We start from the raw sequence: 15,391 nt of genomic DNA, 5'->3' as shown, positions 1-15,391 counted from the left end.
TTACCATCAAGCAGAGAGGGGCGGTGGTGCGCGGCGCGCTCACAGTCTACAGGTACAGAGCAGGAGGGAGAGGAGGAGAGAAAGAGAGAGAGGAGTGCGGTGCGCGAATAGCAGACAAGATGAGTGACAGTCGGAAACGAAGCAGCATGTAAAATTACGGTATTCTGGAAATTATAAGGTTTAGTATAATTATATTGAATAATTTAGGTGATATATGTGCACACATACTAATCATAGGTCAAAACAGCGCTAAATTTGGCTGAATTATAAAAGGCAGAAGTGCTAAAATGAAGAGCCGTTTGGGAGCCGAAAGAGCCGGCTCTTCTTGGTGAGCTGAGCCAAATGATCTGGCTCACTAAAAAGAGCCGGAATTCCCATCACTACGTCACACCGTCCCGTTGATAACAAAAGGAGCGAGAGAGGGAGAATTAGGAGGCTATGTCAGTGCATGTCACAGAGACAACCACAACAACACATTATAGATGTAACTCACACTCTGTCTTTTATTTACTGACGCTTTGGTAATATTGTTCACCTGGCAGTCATGCCAATAAAGCAAATAGAATTGAATTGAATTGAATTGAGTGGAATAACATAACGAGAGAAAAAAACATTCACACAGGCTACAGCATGCATGAACTATTAGCATTGATTATTATCATTATTATTATAGAAAGTGCAAATGCAAACAATTAAGCATGTGGTGATTGGGTGCTATAGCCATGTAGGAGGAGGCATGCTTGCAACCACGTACACACCACATGCGAGACACGAGGCAGATGTGTGCTCTCAAGTATCAGCCAACCAGACAGCAACATCAGCTGATTGCATTGATCCTTCAGTGGTCCACTACTAGAGCGGGTGGTTTTCATTATATCCAGATTAGGGACAGATTCACAGCTGGGTTCAGGGCCTGGGATGCCAGGTGTTTGTAATTTTTTAATTATTGAAATCCAGCAGAAATGGAGAATCACTGGCTTAAACTCTTGCCTCTTCTGCAGCTGAAGGTGTTCTAATCAGTGAAATCAGCTCCTGTGTTTGTTTATAATGTAAACATGGATTTAGGATATCTTATAACTAGATTTAGCAACTGATGTACAACACTGAGGATCATACATTGTCACTGTTACCTAGGGGTGTAAGAAAATATCAATACATGAGTATCGTGATATGTTGTGGGATACTGTATCGATTCTCCAAAACACTATCTATTTTTAATTAACCTCTTCTGCACAGCAGACCCGGTCGCTATTCGATCTTTCAGAGGTTGTAGCAGGCTCCTAAGGAATCCATTTGTACCAACCATGTCATACTAGCTTGGTGAGAAGGAGGTTAAATAACGCTCCAAAGTTACGCTAAATTTTGGCGAGGAAAAACTGTCATGTCCATGTTCAAAGGTGTCCCTTGACCTCTGACCTCAAGATATGTGAATGAAAATGGGTTCTATGGGTACCCACGAGTCTCCCCTTTACAGATATGTTGAGTTTATGCTAATCCCATGCAGTTTTGGGCTGTATAAATGCCTTTTTACCTATTCTAAAATGGTTTATTTCTGGTGCGTTCTTTATACCATGACAGTTTTCCCAAAATTAAATTGAAAAAAAAAATCTCAATATATCGCCTTGCTTACAGTATCACAATATATTGAATCGTGACCCCTGTATCATGATACGCATCGTATCGCCAGATTCTTGCCAATACACAGCCCTACTGTTACCTGAGAGGCATTAAGATGGACAACACATTGCATAAAACTAGAGCACAGCACTAATGAGATCTCGTCAACGATCAGGCAATCACAAGGGTGCAAAAAGTAGTTCCTTTATTATCTTCACCGTCATAGATTAAAATTGTAGTTATACATTACTAGAGGCATCAATATAGTCTGAACTGTCCACATTTTTAAATACGTGTGGAGACATCAACTGCTGCAAATCCTTGAGCAGCTTATTGTACCATTACATACAGTAGCAGTAACGTCTGCAGTAGTTTAAACAAGTGACTTAATGCCTCATAATGTTTTCTTTTAAACTTACAACACATCCAAGTACTTTAGTTGGTGCAGCAAGAGTCCAGTGTCAAATCAAAAAAAAGGTTTTTCCCTGTTGTGAAGTACGTTTTCAGAGCTGTGGTACACCATGGGAAGACAATACTCAAGATCACTCAAAATGTGTAAGGTCCGGCTTCGTTTCACAAAATAGGACGGAACAAATCTGGTGACATTTTAACATTTTTTTAATATAAATATGACAATCATAATAATTATCTTTGAATAGGCTATCTCTTATACCTGACTATTGTCGGACACAAACAAAAGGAGGAAGAGGAACAAACGCACGAAGATGTCAAGACACAGAGCCAATCCAAAGGAAAAAAAAAAATCTATTCTGCAGTCTGGACTTATTTGAGCACCCAGAGCCTGAGGCACAGCAACATTGAGCGGGACAGCTCCTCACCGGGCCGGGCTTTCAATCTGTGAATACACACTGTACGTCTCAAACTCCTGGAGGCAACCGCCGAGGTGTTGCTGTCCTGTATGTATGAGCAGTAAGTGCTTAAAGAAAACTGTGGGCATACATGTGTGACTGTTGAGTATGCATGGTTTAATGAACGAGGGGAGACATGTGAAGAGACGCAAAGAATACTATGACAGTATAACGGATGAATTAATAAAAGGTGTATACACACACCAAAAAAAAAAAAAAAAACTGGCAATTTTTTCTTAGAAAAATAAACACTACAATGGCACAGGACAATAAGGGGACATACTAAATAAGTGTTTTTCATTTTCTACCACAGAGCCATTTGGGGGGGAAAGTTATAAAAATAAGTGTGTCTGTATTCAGAATTTTAAGGAAATTAAACTTGTTTACCCATGGTACCCCAGGGGAGAAAAAAGGGCAGGTGGGCTGGCAAAAAAAAAGCCATACCAAAGGGGGGAAAAAAAAAAAATTGGCACAACATCACTTAAACAACAAGGCAGGTGTTACTCTGCCACAAACAGGCTGATGATGGGCAAGAGCGAGGCGTCCTCTGTCCACATCTAGAACAAAGTGGCAAAGTCTGGTCACCCAGTAGCGACGGACAGGGATGCTGGTTACCGCAGATCACCCTGGATGAGGCTGCAGGTGGTACGCGTGACGTCACCCACGCCGGATCTCACGTACGCTCACCCCGGTGTTAGTTCACTTTATCCTGGAATATGTAGAGGTTGTTGGTCGTCGCCACTGCGATGATGTTGTCCTGGGGGTGCCAGGCAGTGTGAAGGATCTTCTTGTTGAAGTCCAAACTGTCCACGCTGATTTCATCTTTCTTGCGTTTGCCGCCTGCGCACACTTTGCGAGGCTTTAGGACCTGCATGGGCTTGCTGTTTTCTCGGGACGCCTCCAAGGTTACATCCCGCCTCTGGCCGCGGTCGAACATCCGGAAGAAGTTGTTGTATGAGCCAGTCATCACCACACTGATGGGGGGGGGATATGAGAAAGGCAAATCATGAATTCAGACTTTTTACAAATCTGCATTATTATGTAGTTATTTCAGCATCCCTTTGATGTGTTTATTGCAATTAATTCACAGCACACCGTCTGTTTATTTTGGGTTCATACTGCAGTAGTGACGTATGGCTTGCTAAATACAGTCAGTGCAATGGAACAGTATGTGAATACAGCTCATTGCTGGGTGATGTTATGAACCCAGACACGACAGCGTTTGGTTTTCTGACATATCTGGGACTTCCACAACATGTACAAAGTAGCAACAGCGGTTATTTCTTCCATGGCTGATGGAGGAAATGGTGGAAAGAAAAGTTGTTTGTATTAATGGAGACAAGCTCCTTCTCCTCTCCGGTGCTTCTAGCGCGAATGAACACAAATGATACCGGCCGTCCAACTCGCGGGAGTAAAGCGAGGCAAAAATTTGTATCACCTTTGGTGTGAATGCAATATAAGAGCTTTGTCCTAATTTGCAGGCACCATCAGTAAAAAAAAAAATAAATCTTCATATTCCAAACACAGATAAGCAGCAGCAACAAAAGTAAACAAAGACAGTGCTACTTTAAATATGAAGTCTTTTTTTCATGAGGTGTTATTTGGTGCATGTCCTCACCTGTCATTGCCATTCCAGCAGCATTCAAACTTGTCAAAGATGCAGTCATTCTCGTACAGCGAGCACAGTTTGCTCCTCAGATACTCGTGAACCTGTAAGGATCAGAAGGCAGGTGTGAAGGGGCAATCTAAAGATTCAGATTCACATCCACTGTAAGCATCGCACTGTGCACGGAAACCATCTATGTACTTGTCATATTATCTAGAAGCTCAACACAATGGAAGACACTCTATACAAACACCAGTGCACAGCAAAACCACGGACTTATGGTGCCTCCAAGTGGCCGATATGTGGAATTACAAGGCAAGATTTCAAAAAAGGTGTGGCCATCGTTTAGAGAGAAGAGGACAGCAGTATTTCTACAGCACAGTATCACCATTTAGAATAAATGCACATTGGCCATTGAATTGACTTTGAAATGAGAACAAACATCACATGGGCAATATAAAATAAATACTACCTTTGATGTAATTTCTGTTGAGACTTTAAGAGAACAATACATCTCCTGACTTTTGAACAACTTAATTCAGACACTAGGTTAAACAACATAACAGTCCTTCCCCATAATGCAAATGTTAAGACTACCAAGCCCAGGTGAATTTAGAGACAAATTACATTTAGTTTGGGTTCAGTTGAAGTGGTGTGATGCATGAAGCAGACTTCAAACATTGTTATCAGTGTGGTAAAAGCATTTGCTGTGTAGCACTAAAAATACATGACCAGTCTCCAATGCTGTAGATATTACAATATCACTATCAAGAGACTCTTAAAGTAGCATCATGTAGCACTCATAACCTGTTTACACTTGTGTAACAAACCTGACACATTGTTACTGTGGATTGTTTGTCAGCCTTACCTGATAGGTCTCCACTGGCCTGTTCTCCATGTTCAGATCCCAAATCTTAACGGACAAGTAGTCTCTGGTCATCATGTAGCGTCCGTTGTGGCTAAACTTTACATCTGAGATCGAGGATATGATCTCAGAGAAGAAGGAGCGATTACTGGGATCTTCTGGCTCCTCAAACACTGGAAAAAGAGAAAAGGGAGATGATACAAATATAAGTGAGAGGAAATATAGTCCGACTTTTATGCCATAAACTTCACAAGGTGTTAGGTGGTTAATGAATCCAGTACTTAAGCCACCTGTCGAGGAATGGTGATTAAAAGTGACCAGAGTAGGTACTCACATTTGGAGTGCTTGTCACACAGCGCTGAAGCCCTCATGTCACACAGACGGATGGTTCCTTTGCTGCTACTGTAGACGAAGGTGTTACACTGATGAGGATGGAACTCTGCTGCTGTGATCACCTCCGTTAGCTCCTCCATGTTGGCCGGTTTAATGTCAACAATATCTGAAGAGCACAGGGTTAAGGAAGAAACCTGTCCAGTGAATAGAACGATGAAAACATATCTTTATGCTTTATGGTATTTTTGCTCACACCCAACACTGATGTTGGTCAACCTGGCATTAGATAATCTCATACTCAGATGAGTTTCATGGATTAGGCAGGTGAACAGGCAAATATGCCCTCATGTATTTAAGGATACTGAAGCTGCGGTCAGTGATCTCGAGGTGCCAAAGGTTGATGCGAAGGTCGTCTGCAGACAGGTAAGTCTCGTCGTCACTGTTGACTGAGATAGAGTTGATATGGTAGGTGTGGGCGTTGGCGAACACCCTCCGTGGACTGGCTTCCACCATGAGGTCCATCGGTATTAAAACTGGTACCTGAAGATGAGAACAAACGGGACATAATCTGAAACTCATAATAAAGACTAGGGCTGTGTATTGGCAAGAACCTGGTGATACAGTACATATCATGATACATGAACACACTCTCTATACAGGAAGAATTTCAGACACTTATTAGTCGTCCATCTAATGTGATTCTAACAAACAGATTTGCTTCTTTTTAAAATCAATACAGCAGTCTCCACAGACCATACGATATTAACAGATGTGGAATCAGTCTCTGCTGCACTTGCTGGATGCAGAGTCAGTGTAAAGAAATGTTTATTTATCTTTATTAATACTTGAATTTTGTTTCTTTAAATGTTTGTGCCAGCATGGAAGTGTAAACGGTGAGCTTTTTGGCTGAATGCCTTGATAAGTATGCACCCAGAAGGTGCAGAATTTTGAGAGGAGTCCAAATATTAACTTGAATAGCAACTGTAGCAGCACAATTTGCAAGCTGCAGTTATCTTAGCCGTTAGCAACAGAAAAGGAAGCCAAACCGGTAACCCCTCTCTGACTCGTAACACACCCATGTTTAATACTTTTACATCAAAGTTTGTCAGATTTCGAATTAATGGTATTTTGATCTAAAAATGTAAGATAACAAGAATAAGCTTCTCTTCCAAGTTCCTTTTACATCATACAAAGCTATTACCCGTGTAGATGCATGTTGGTAGGTAAACAGTACCCACGGTTATAGCCACCACACACCTATGTTACACCCACAAAGGTGTTGTCAGTTATTTTGGCTAATCTCAGGAAGACAATGTCATAAAGACAGTGCTTGACTAACATTTAGCTAGTCCTGTTAGATGACTCAGTTTTGTCACACCTGTTCCTGTTAGGACAGGAAAACTTACTATATGATCCTTTTAATAATTTGGTGATCTCAGAAAACTACCAGCATAGTTTCACCCAAAAGAGGTGCAATCAACCAGAATAACTAGAACCTGAGTGGATTTTCAGGGTGAGTCATACGTCTGAATACATTTCATCGACAGTAACCATCAGTATAACCACAGGGCAGGTAATCTGAGCAGTCTGCATTACCTCACGAAGCAAACCTACTAAAATGGGCAGCACTGCTCTCTCAATAGATCAAGCACCAAGCATATTGTGTAGAGATTATTTTCAGTTCTAGGTAGAAACCTTGTTCTGTCTGAGTAATCCCACCTCTTGAAATACCACTCAGTTTGTGTTTGATTCAAGGACTGACCCGCAGTGCCGTGATAGTGTTGGGGTCTTTGTAGCGTCCATCCTCCTCTTTGAGATTATAGCCCTCTGGTCTCTTGTCTCGTTCACTGATTTTCCACAACTTGATTGTCTTATCTGTCAAAAAAATAAAATAACTGTCAATAACAGTAGCACCAAAGACAAATGCACACTCTTAGCATACAAAGGCAGCAATACAAATTTCCTTACTCTGCTGTTACCTTCATAGTCTGGTTGTTTTTAATCCAAGGTTACATATTTCTGATAACTTTAAATCTCCAGTGATAATAAAGAGTTTATTAGTGCCTTAAAAATAAAATTAATGAAAAAAAACAAAAAACTTCAGGTCTTCAAGTAGCTGGTCTATAACCACAGATTTTAAGCCATTTGATCTGCCCATAACACACAGATGCAGTAACACGTAATAATAACTAGTTATACAGTGCTATCTGTCCTCTATGAGATCACTGTGAAAATGTCTTCATACATGAAAAGTGAGGAGAGCCTGGATATTGTGTTTGAGGTAGACAGTGGAAAACATTAGTTGCCACTACAGTTGATTTCTGGTTCTGCCGGTCCAATCTGGTGTACGAGTTTAAACCGGTTTAATTTTATGCAAACCAGCTGAACCACTTTTGTCATTATGACGAATTAAAAAATAGCCGATATCAGCAACCTGTGCCAACGGCGTCAAAGCGCTAAATTCAACGTGTATTGCATTAGTAATAAGCAATATGACAAGGTGATTAACGTTATATTATGTTTGTTCATATAAAGACTAACAGAGCTACTAGTGTCTGACAGGCCGTGCACAATTTACTGCCGGCAACATGAAGGAGATCAAATTTAAGTAGAGGTGGGAGGGGGAAGAGGTGCACAGCGCACGTTGTGTTTGTTTACTAGAAGGTTCATGTGCTTTTTGGGGTGATGAGACAAGACGGGTTAGCCAAAATGACTAACTTACCGTTAGTTGACAACAGGAACTGAGCAGCATTCTTCTGAGGAAGCCAGCGAATCTTGTTGATCTTCTCTTCTATTTCCAAACTCTTCAAGTAGTCAAACTCGGGCTCATGGCTCTGGAAAGTGCTGTAAACATTGTATTCGCTCCGGAACAGAGGCTGATTCTTATTCTGCACAGGAGCCGGGTGAAATCACAGACAAAGATGAAAAGAGCACACGTTAGACAAGGAAAAGCCAATGATGACCATTTTTGTTCAATATTTGATACGTTTTGTTCCAAAAAAGACATATCCATCTTTTAAATAAGAAGTGACAGCTACTTTTGGATGTAAAGCATATCACTAGTCACTAATCACTTTGCTTACATGTTTTTTAAGCTTTGAGTAATTGAGTTCTGGGGGTGACCTTTACTGAAATGATAATGTGTGGGAATAAAAGTCAACAGAAGAGAAACTTGCAGCTGTACCTCTATTTCCTGCTGGAAAATGACTACACGGCCACCCTTGTCTCCTGTGGCTAGCAGCTCCCCTGTGTGGTTAAACTCAACTGTGGATATGATGTCCGCTGCAGAAAAACACAAACATGACAGACATTTAAACATGCACATGTGATAATGTTATTTTTAAATTGGTGTATAAACATAAAATGACTTCTTGCCATCACTAAAGTGAATGAGGAACCCCTCAGTTAATCCCTACTAACCCTGGATTTATCTGTGCACTAGATGGACGAGCGTGTCGGCCGGAGATGCAAAAGGATGTCAGAGCATGTAGAGCATACGGGAAATCATCAGTAACCTAGTTTCCCCCCTCACTTAGACAGCATTACATTTAACCCCTATAAGTGGTACATATGCTTTATAAACTGAAACTCGCTCACACACACACACACACACACATATACACTGACTTAACCCTTTGTTACCCACTGGAGCAGAAAGACAATGATGCAAAAGGTTGTGGTAGGAGGTCTTTGTGTACATTGAACTCCCTGTGGCCAAAAGTAGGGGGTAATATATTTGAACTAGAAGCAAGGCTACTTGAGGACATACTTAAAACTGCCCTTCTGTTAGGGCTATTTATTTATTATTATTATTATTATTATTAATAAGATTTTATTATTAAGATATTATTATTATTATTATTATTATTAATAAGATTATTATTACACTGTAATTATTTCCTCATTTTCCATCAGCTATGATTGAATTTGTTCTGTCAATTCAACTATTTAGCCTATACATGCATAAAGCAAAGATGAATGTCCATCACAGGTCTAAAAATGAAACTCAACGGCAACAGCAAACCACCTACCCCATTATTAAAATACATTACTTATTAATGGCAAATGGAAGTCACCATCTATATGTGGATGCTGCGTGAATCAAGAACGGTGAGAGCGAGAACGTAGGCCGAGGATAATGTACCGTTTTTTCTGTCACTCCGCAGTCGGAATACTTTAAAAGGGTTGAAACATGCCAGACTGCTGCAGAACATCATGAACTGAACAACATTACTGATTTAAGCATGTTGCCATACTAGATTCCAGCTACATGGCCATCCTTGCTGTGTTCGCAACAACACGTTACAGACAAAGAGTTCAGTGATTCAATAGGAATTACTTTCACATATTGGGGAATAGAAAACAAAATAATAAACTACAATTACCAGACGATTTGTATCTCTAGCTCAATGAAACATCTGATAAAATACAATCAAGAGAAACTATTCTGGGTGGAAAGGTACTAATTCTATTGTTACCTTGCATTGAGACAGAAGGAGAAATTATTGCTGCAGTGATAACTCTCCAGAAATCCGGTCTTATAGGAGTGGCTGTAATGTGTCGGATAAGCCTTCACACACTCATGGATATATTATTCAGAATCTCTGAACTTCTGTCCATTAGCAGCCATCTGGCCTGCTGAAGGCTCTGTTGCTGAATATTCCTATAGTCAGGACACCTGCACCACAACATGAGCAACCAAAATCAGTCCAAGTGATACCTGTCATCTGAGGCTCTTCATTTACCCAGCTCACTGTGGCTGTTTTTTTCATTTACCATTTATTTCTGAATTACTAAATCCTCCTCTGAAAACAAAGTGCTTTAAAAAAATCCATATTTTGCCGTTTGATTCAATATTGATCTATGCAAGGACTAGGTAGTCAGTCACTAACCTCAGTGATAAATAAGGCTGTACTTCCTGTATAAATAAAAGCTTTCTCGTGGTTTGCCAGCAGAAAGCTTTTAATGTGAAGTAGCAAGAGGAAGAAGTGTTTGGTTTGCATTAGCAATAACTTAACACACAGCTGCAATAGAGCCAAGGATTCAGAAAACACAGAATGTAGGAGTGGCACCAGAGAGATCCAGACATCCGTGCTTTACGCTTACAAATACTAGTTCTTGGCAGAGCTCATACCTTCAGCTACGTCGTCATCAATGGCTCCTTTCACCTGAGAGAAGCACCACTGCATGTCACCTCCAGGTCCTGCAGAGATATAAAAAAAAAAAAAAAAAAAAAACATTCAAGTACAGTTCTGGCAGGTTTACTACATACATATTAATTTCAAGCTTCACAATGTTTCCCAGATCTTAACTGGATTGCGCTGTGCATCGACTATGATGTAGAAGTGGTTGGGATAAACTAGGATGGCCAAGTTTCAAAGTTTTGGCTGATAATGAAACAAAGTGCCTCAGCAGTAATTAACCACATGATGTACTGATTTTGAGTTTGGACTTTCATTGTGCATACACGCAAATGGTTGCACATCTATAAGGAAAGTTTTTTTTCCTGCACATTGTCGCTCTCAGGCAGCGTGGGATAATTGAAATGATGTTGGCGGATGGTAGAACTGTTGTGAAAATATGCGCGGTCATACATGTGCACACATCCTCTCACAACTTCTCCAAGCCTAGTTTCAAAAGACAAATGATATTGATATCACATAAGACCTTTCAATCTCTCTTAAACTAAACTCAAGATATCCCTGAACTTTTTCACACATGATACCTGCAAGACCAGTTATGATATGGGCTCATTAAGAAGCCAAAGGCAATGTATACTGTCATGAAATACAGGCCACTTGGCTGTCAACATTTAATGGGTGTAAATGCATCCACCAAATCTAAAATTAGATTTGAGCCATGGTTGGTATCTCTCGCTTTGAGAGAAAAAGTTAATTGCAAGTCATGTTCACAGATCATAGTAGCAGTAGGTGAATGCAGTCTTGAATCATCTTTCCTGGGCAACTATTATACTGTCAGGAGATGCTCTCACACCAGGCTCCTGTTAAAAATAAACCAACAAGAAAATACATGCTGGCTTGTTTGATGACCTCCATCACTCGCCTCAACAGGTCCTCCCTAAACACAGCTCATTGCACAACATAGCTAGTTAAATTCCGCATATTTTTTTTTTTTTTTTTTACACGTGATCACTTCTGTTATTACACAATGAAAACTGGTCTGATCTGTCGATAACACGTAGTGGAGCAGCTCTGCAGAGGAATCAAGGACATTTATGAGTCACCCTGGCTTCATCATACACGTATTCTGAGATGATTCATAATTTAAAACAAACAGCCAGGAAAAGGGTTGGTACTGGTCAGGACAAAAATGTAGCCGTCTCATAGATTGCCTGCATTCCTTGCAGAAGAAAAATGCACATAGCAAACAGGTGTTTTAATGTTCAAATCATATCAGTTTCAACAAAAGGGTGATGTGTAATGCCTCTGCCCATAGACCAGTGTCCCTTCCCCGCCCAAAATGACCAAATGCATGTACTAAATGTGTCAATAGTGACCTATTTTTGCCAATTGAATAAAATGCCAATCGGCTACAATGGACTGCATATCATTTTAATAACTCTACATTCACTGCACAAGCATCAGCTGATGAATGAAATGTGACATGCTAACGTTAGATTAGGCTACAAAAATATTGACTATCTGGGTGTTATTTGAGGGGAAAATATTTCCACTTTAGCATATTTATGTCCCCAATCTCTTGTCTCCTCAGTCTCTTTACAGAAATTGCAGGGTGCTGTGCAATGCCTCTGCCCATAGACCGGTGTCACTTCCCCGCCCAAAAAGGACCAAATGCATGTACTAAATATGTCAGTAGTGACCTCTTTTTGCCAATTGAATAAAATGCCAATCGGCTACAATGGACTGCATATCATTTTAATAACTTTACATTCACTGCACAGATATCAGCTGATGAATGAAATGTGACATGCTAACCTCACATTAGGCTGCAAAAACCTTGACTATCTGGGTCTTATTTGAAGGGGGAGAATATTTCCACATATTTATGTCCCCAATACTGTCTCTCCTCTGTCTCTCTACAGAAATTGCACACAATATTGAACAGCTTACCCAGTCTGCAGCAGCAGGCCTGGAGCTACTAGCTACATCATGTGGCTTGCAATGTCAAAGTTTGAGCTATCGTTAGCTAGCCTCGCCTTTAGGCTTGTCAAAGCCTGCCAGTCATGGCATGTTTGAGAAATGTGTGCAATGCAATGAAAACCACCAGTTTTACCTCCAGCTATTAGCTTTCTGTGTTTCAACATCAGCAGCAGAGAGGATATCTTCAATTAGCAGTTTGTAAAGCAAACAAAGTCTAGGAAGCAGACGAGGTAGCGTTGTAGGTTTAGTGTAGCTCTGTTTGGCTAACACGGGATGTTAGCTTGTTAGCTTTGCAGGACTAGTCCCAGGCCGGTGGGGACGGGAAACAGCAGCAGCAGCTGGCAAAGACACAGGCCGGAGAGATGAGCAATGACACTGGAGATTGTTGGGTTAGCTAGTTAGCTAACGGTAGCACTAGCTAGCTAAGTTGTGTCAGCTAGTTAGCTAAGTTAGCTAACACAACTTAGCTAGCTAGTGCTAACACAACTTAGCTAGCTAATGCTAACACAACTTAGCTAGCTAATGCTAACACAACTTAGCTAGCTAATGCTAACACAACTTAGCTAGCTAGTGCTAACACAACTTAGCTAGCCAGTGCTAGCACAACTTAGCTAGTGCTAACACAACTTAGCTAGTGCTAACACAACGTAGCTAGCTAGTGCTAACACAACGTAGCTAGCTAGTGCTAGCACAGCTTAGCTAGCTGCTGCTAACACAACTTAGCTAGCTAGTGCTAGCACAACTTAGCTAGCTAGTGCTAGCACAACTTAGCTAGCTAGTGCTAGCACAACTTAGCTAGCTAGTGCTAGCACAACTTAGCTAGCTAGTGCTAGCACAACTTAGCTAGCTAGTGCTAGCACAACTTAGCTAGCTAGTGCTAACACAACTTAGCCAGCTAGTGCTAACACAACCTAGCTAGCTAGTGCTAACACAACTTAGCTAGCTTGTGCTAACACAACTTAGCCAGCTAGTGCTAACACAGCTTAGCTAGCTGCTGCTAACACAACTTAGCCAGCTAGCTTGACACTAGGTTAGCTGTGTTTAGCGACATCTTGCAACCCTTGTAGCAGAGTCAGAGCGGAGTCGCCTTCTCTTAAACACCGGGCTGCTGTTTCATTGTGATGATGTATATGGTTGAAGCTGAATTACCTGCCATGACGAGACAGACAGTGGAGCTCTCCTCAAGTCAGTCAGTCACGATCCTGCTACCTCCTCCACTCCCACGCTGCTGCTGCTGCTGCTGTTCGTGGGATCTCAACTTCCGCCTGTCTGTCTGTCTGCTAACCACAGAGCATTGAATATCAGGCGCTAAATTAACTCTATTGTTTTATATTGCTCCCCTTCCTTTTGCTTTCCCGCTCCTCTTCTCTCTAGCTGTTGTTTCTCTCTGTGTGTGTGTGTGTGTGTGTGTGTGTGTGTGTCAGTCAGTCTCTCCCCCCTCTCCTCTGTGTCTCTCTTGCCGCATCCCACAAGTCACTTCTTCTTCTTCTTCCCCACCCCTCGAGAGAGAGACGAGTCTCTTTCCGCACGTGAACCAATGGGTTTTTATAATGCGCGCACACAGAAGGGCAGATGCATAGACTGTCCTATTCAAGCAGTAATTAATACTGCTACTTGATACAACTTTTACTTAAGTATTTATATTCCTTGTGTTGAAAAGCACTCAAGAAAAAATATAATGCTGGTTCTGGTCCAACATTTGGAACCGCCTCTAATTCAGAGATGCTCTCAAAAGGTGTGGTCATATTATTTTATATTATATCTAAAAATACAGCATTTAAAAAAATAATGAATCCAAGAACAAGGTGTGGACGGGCCTGTGTCACACATTCCCTGGACCTGTGCCTGCTCTGACTATGTAAAGGTGAATGTATGTATGAGGTGAACTACGTGACCATACTTGAATGGACACAGCCTGGTCTCATCTCACATGCATCACCATTTACTCTCTGATCACATATAACCTACATCACTGCCAAAAGGCAAGACAGATGCTTTCAAATGAAGTCCCGTGTGTTAATGTCATTCTAGCATGGCCACATACGTGTGGAAGGATTGTGCAGGTGGACATGGACAATAAATATATATTACATCTTTATATACAATGAAATGGAGTACGAGTATATAAAGCAGACGAGTATATAAAGCAGACTGTATATACTGCACATATAGTCTCTCCAAAATGTATAATCGCCTCTGTCCTTTGCACAGCCATGCACTCTTGCACTATCATAACCCTGTAGTATAGCCTAGATATAGATACTGTTTGCCTTTATATCTTCCATATTAAATGTTGTAATCTTAGCTTTATATACATATATATAAAGTCTGTCATAGTAGTATTGAAAATAAGCCTATTCCCATTCTGAATATTTATTTCCACGCATGACTAATGCAACCCAAAATGGACCTCTGCCGTGTCTTTTATTGCCTGTCAGAGTTTCTGAACAAGATATCTCTCTTCTCACATTATTTTCAGTACAGTAAATCACGTATATGCTGTAAAGGAACCACAGTCTGTTGGCGGACTGTGGAGGGGATTGAAGAGCTTGTGAGATGTCTCAGCACCACAAACACGGAGGCCTTCCGAAGTGTGTAAGTGATAGTTTCACCACCCACGTGGACAGATCCTTTATCTCTTTCAGAAGACGTATGCCCACTGAAGAAAGGAGAAATGTCTTAAGTCGCAGCTTGCTAAGAAACGCGAGAATGTGAGGAATTCCATCAAATGGCGAGCCCACGAGAAAAGCAACTAAGATGAATACTTTCTTGCCGGAAGCTTTTTCAGTTGGAGTGTAACTGCCAACCGCAATATCTTATGAGACACAGTGAAGCTGTCAATTCACTCCCAGGCACTGCCTTCTGACTCACTTCACCTGTCAATGATTTCAAACCCTTTCATTGACGTTTCCAAAGACAAGATCCCCCCTCAGTCTTCTTCAAACAACCAGCGGCAGCGGGCCCCTCTGCTGGCCCAGCA

At 41.1% G+C, this 15,391-nt stretch overlaps 1 protein-coding gene across 1 annotated transcript; it reads right to left on the bottom strand.

The window, feature by feature from the left end:
* Positions 1–1,805: 1,805 nt before the first annotated feature.
* On the bottom strand, positions 1,806–13,870 carry ppp2r2ab (protein phosphatase 2, regulatory subunit B, alpha b). Its single transcript, XM_074618643.1, has 10 exons — positions 13,561–13,870; positions 10,425–10,493; positions 8,475–8,572; positions 8,013–8,178; positions 7,053–7,165; positions 5,653–5,830; positions 5,292–5,456; positions 4,961–5,130; positions 4,105–4,196; positions 1,806–3,460 (listed from the first exon to the last, which is right to left on the bottom strand). The coding sequence occupies exons 1-10, from the start codon at positions 13,565–13,567 to the stop codon at positions 3,181–3,183; spliced, it is 1,338 nt and encodes a 445-aa protein (XP_074474744.1). The 5' UTR covers positions 13,568–13,870; the 3' UTR covers positions 1,806–3,180.
* Between the last annotated feature and the right edge of the window lie 1,521 nt (positions 13,871–15,391).

This window comes from Sebastes fasciatus, chromosome 19 (assembly GCF_043250625.1).
Source record: "Sebastes fasciatus isolate fSebFas1 chromosome 19, fSebFas1.pri, whole genome shotgun sequence".
Classification (NCBI taxonomy): Eukaryota; Metazoa; Chordata; class Actinopteri; order Perciformes; family Sebastidae; genus Sebastes; species Sebastes fasciatus.
This window is presented reverse-complemented; position numbering and strand designations above follow the sequence as displayed.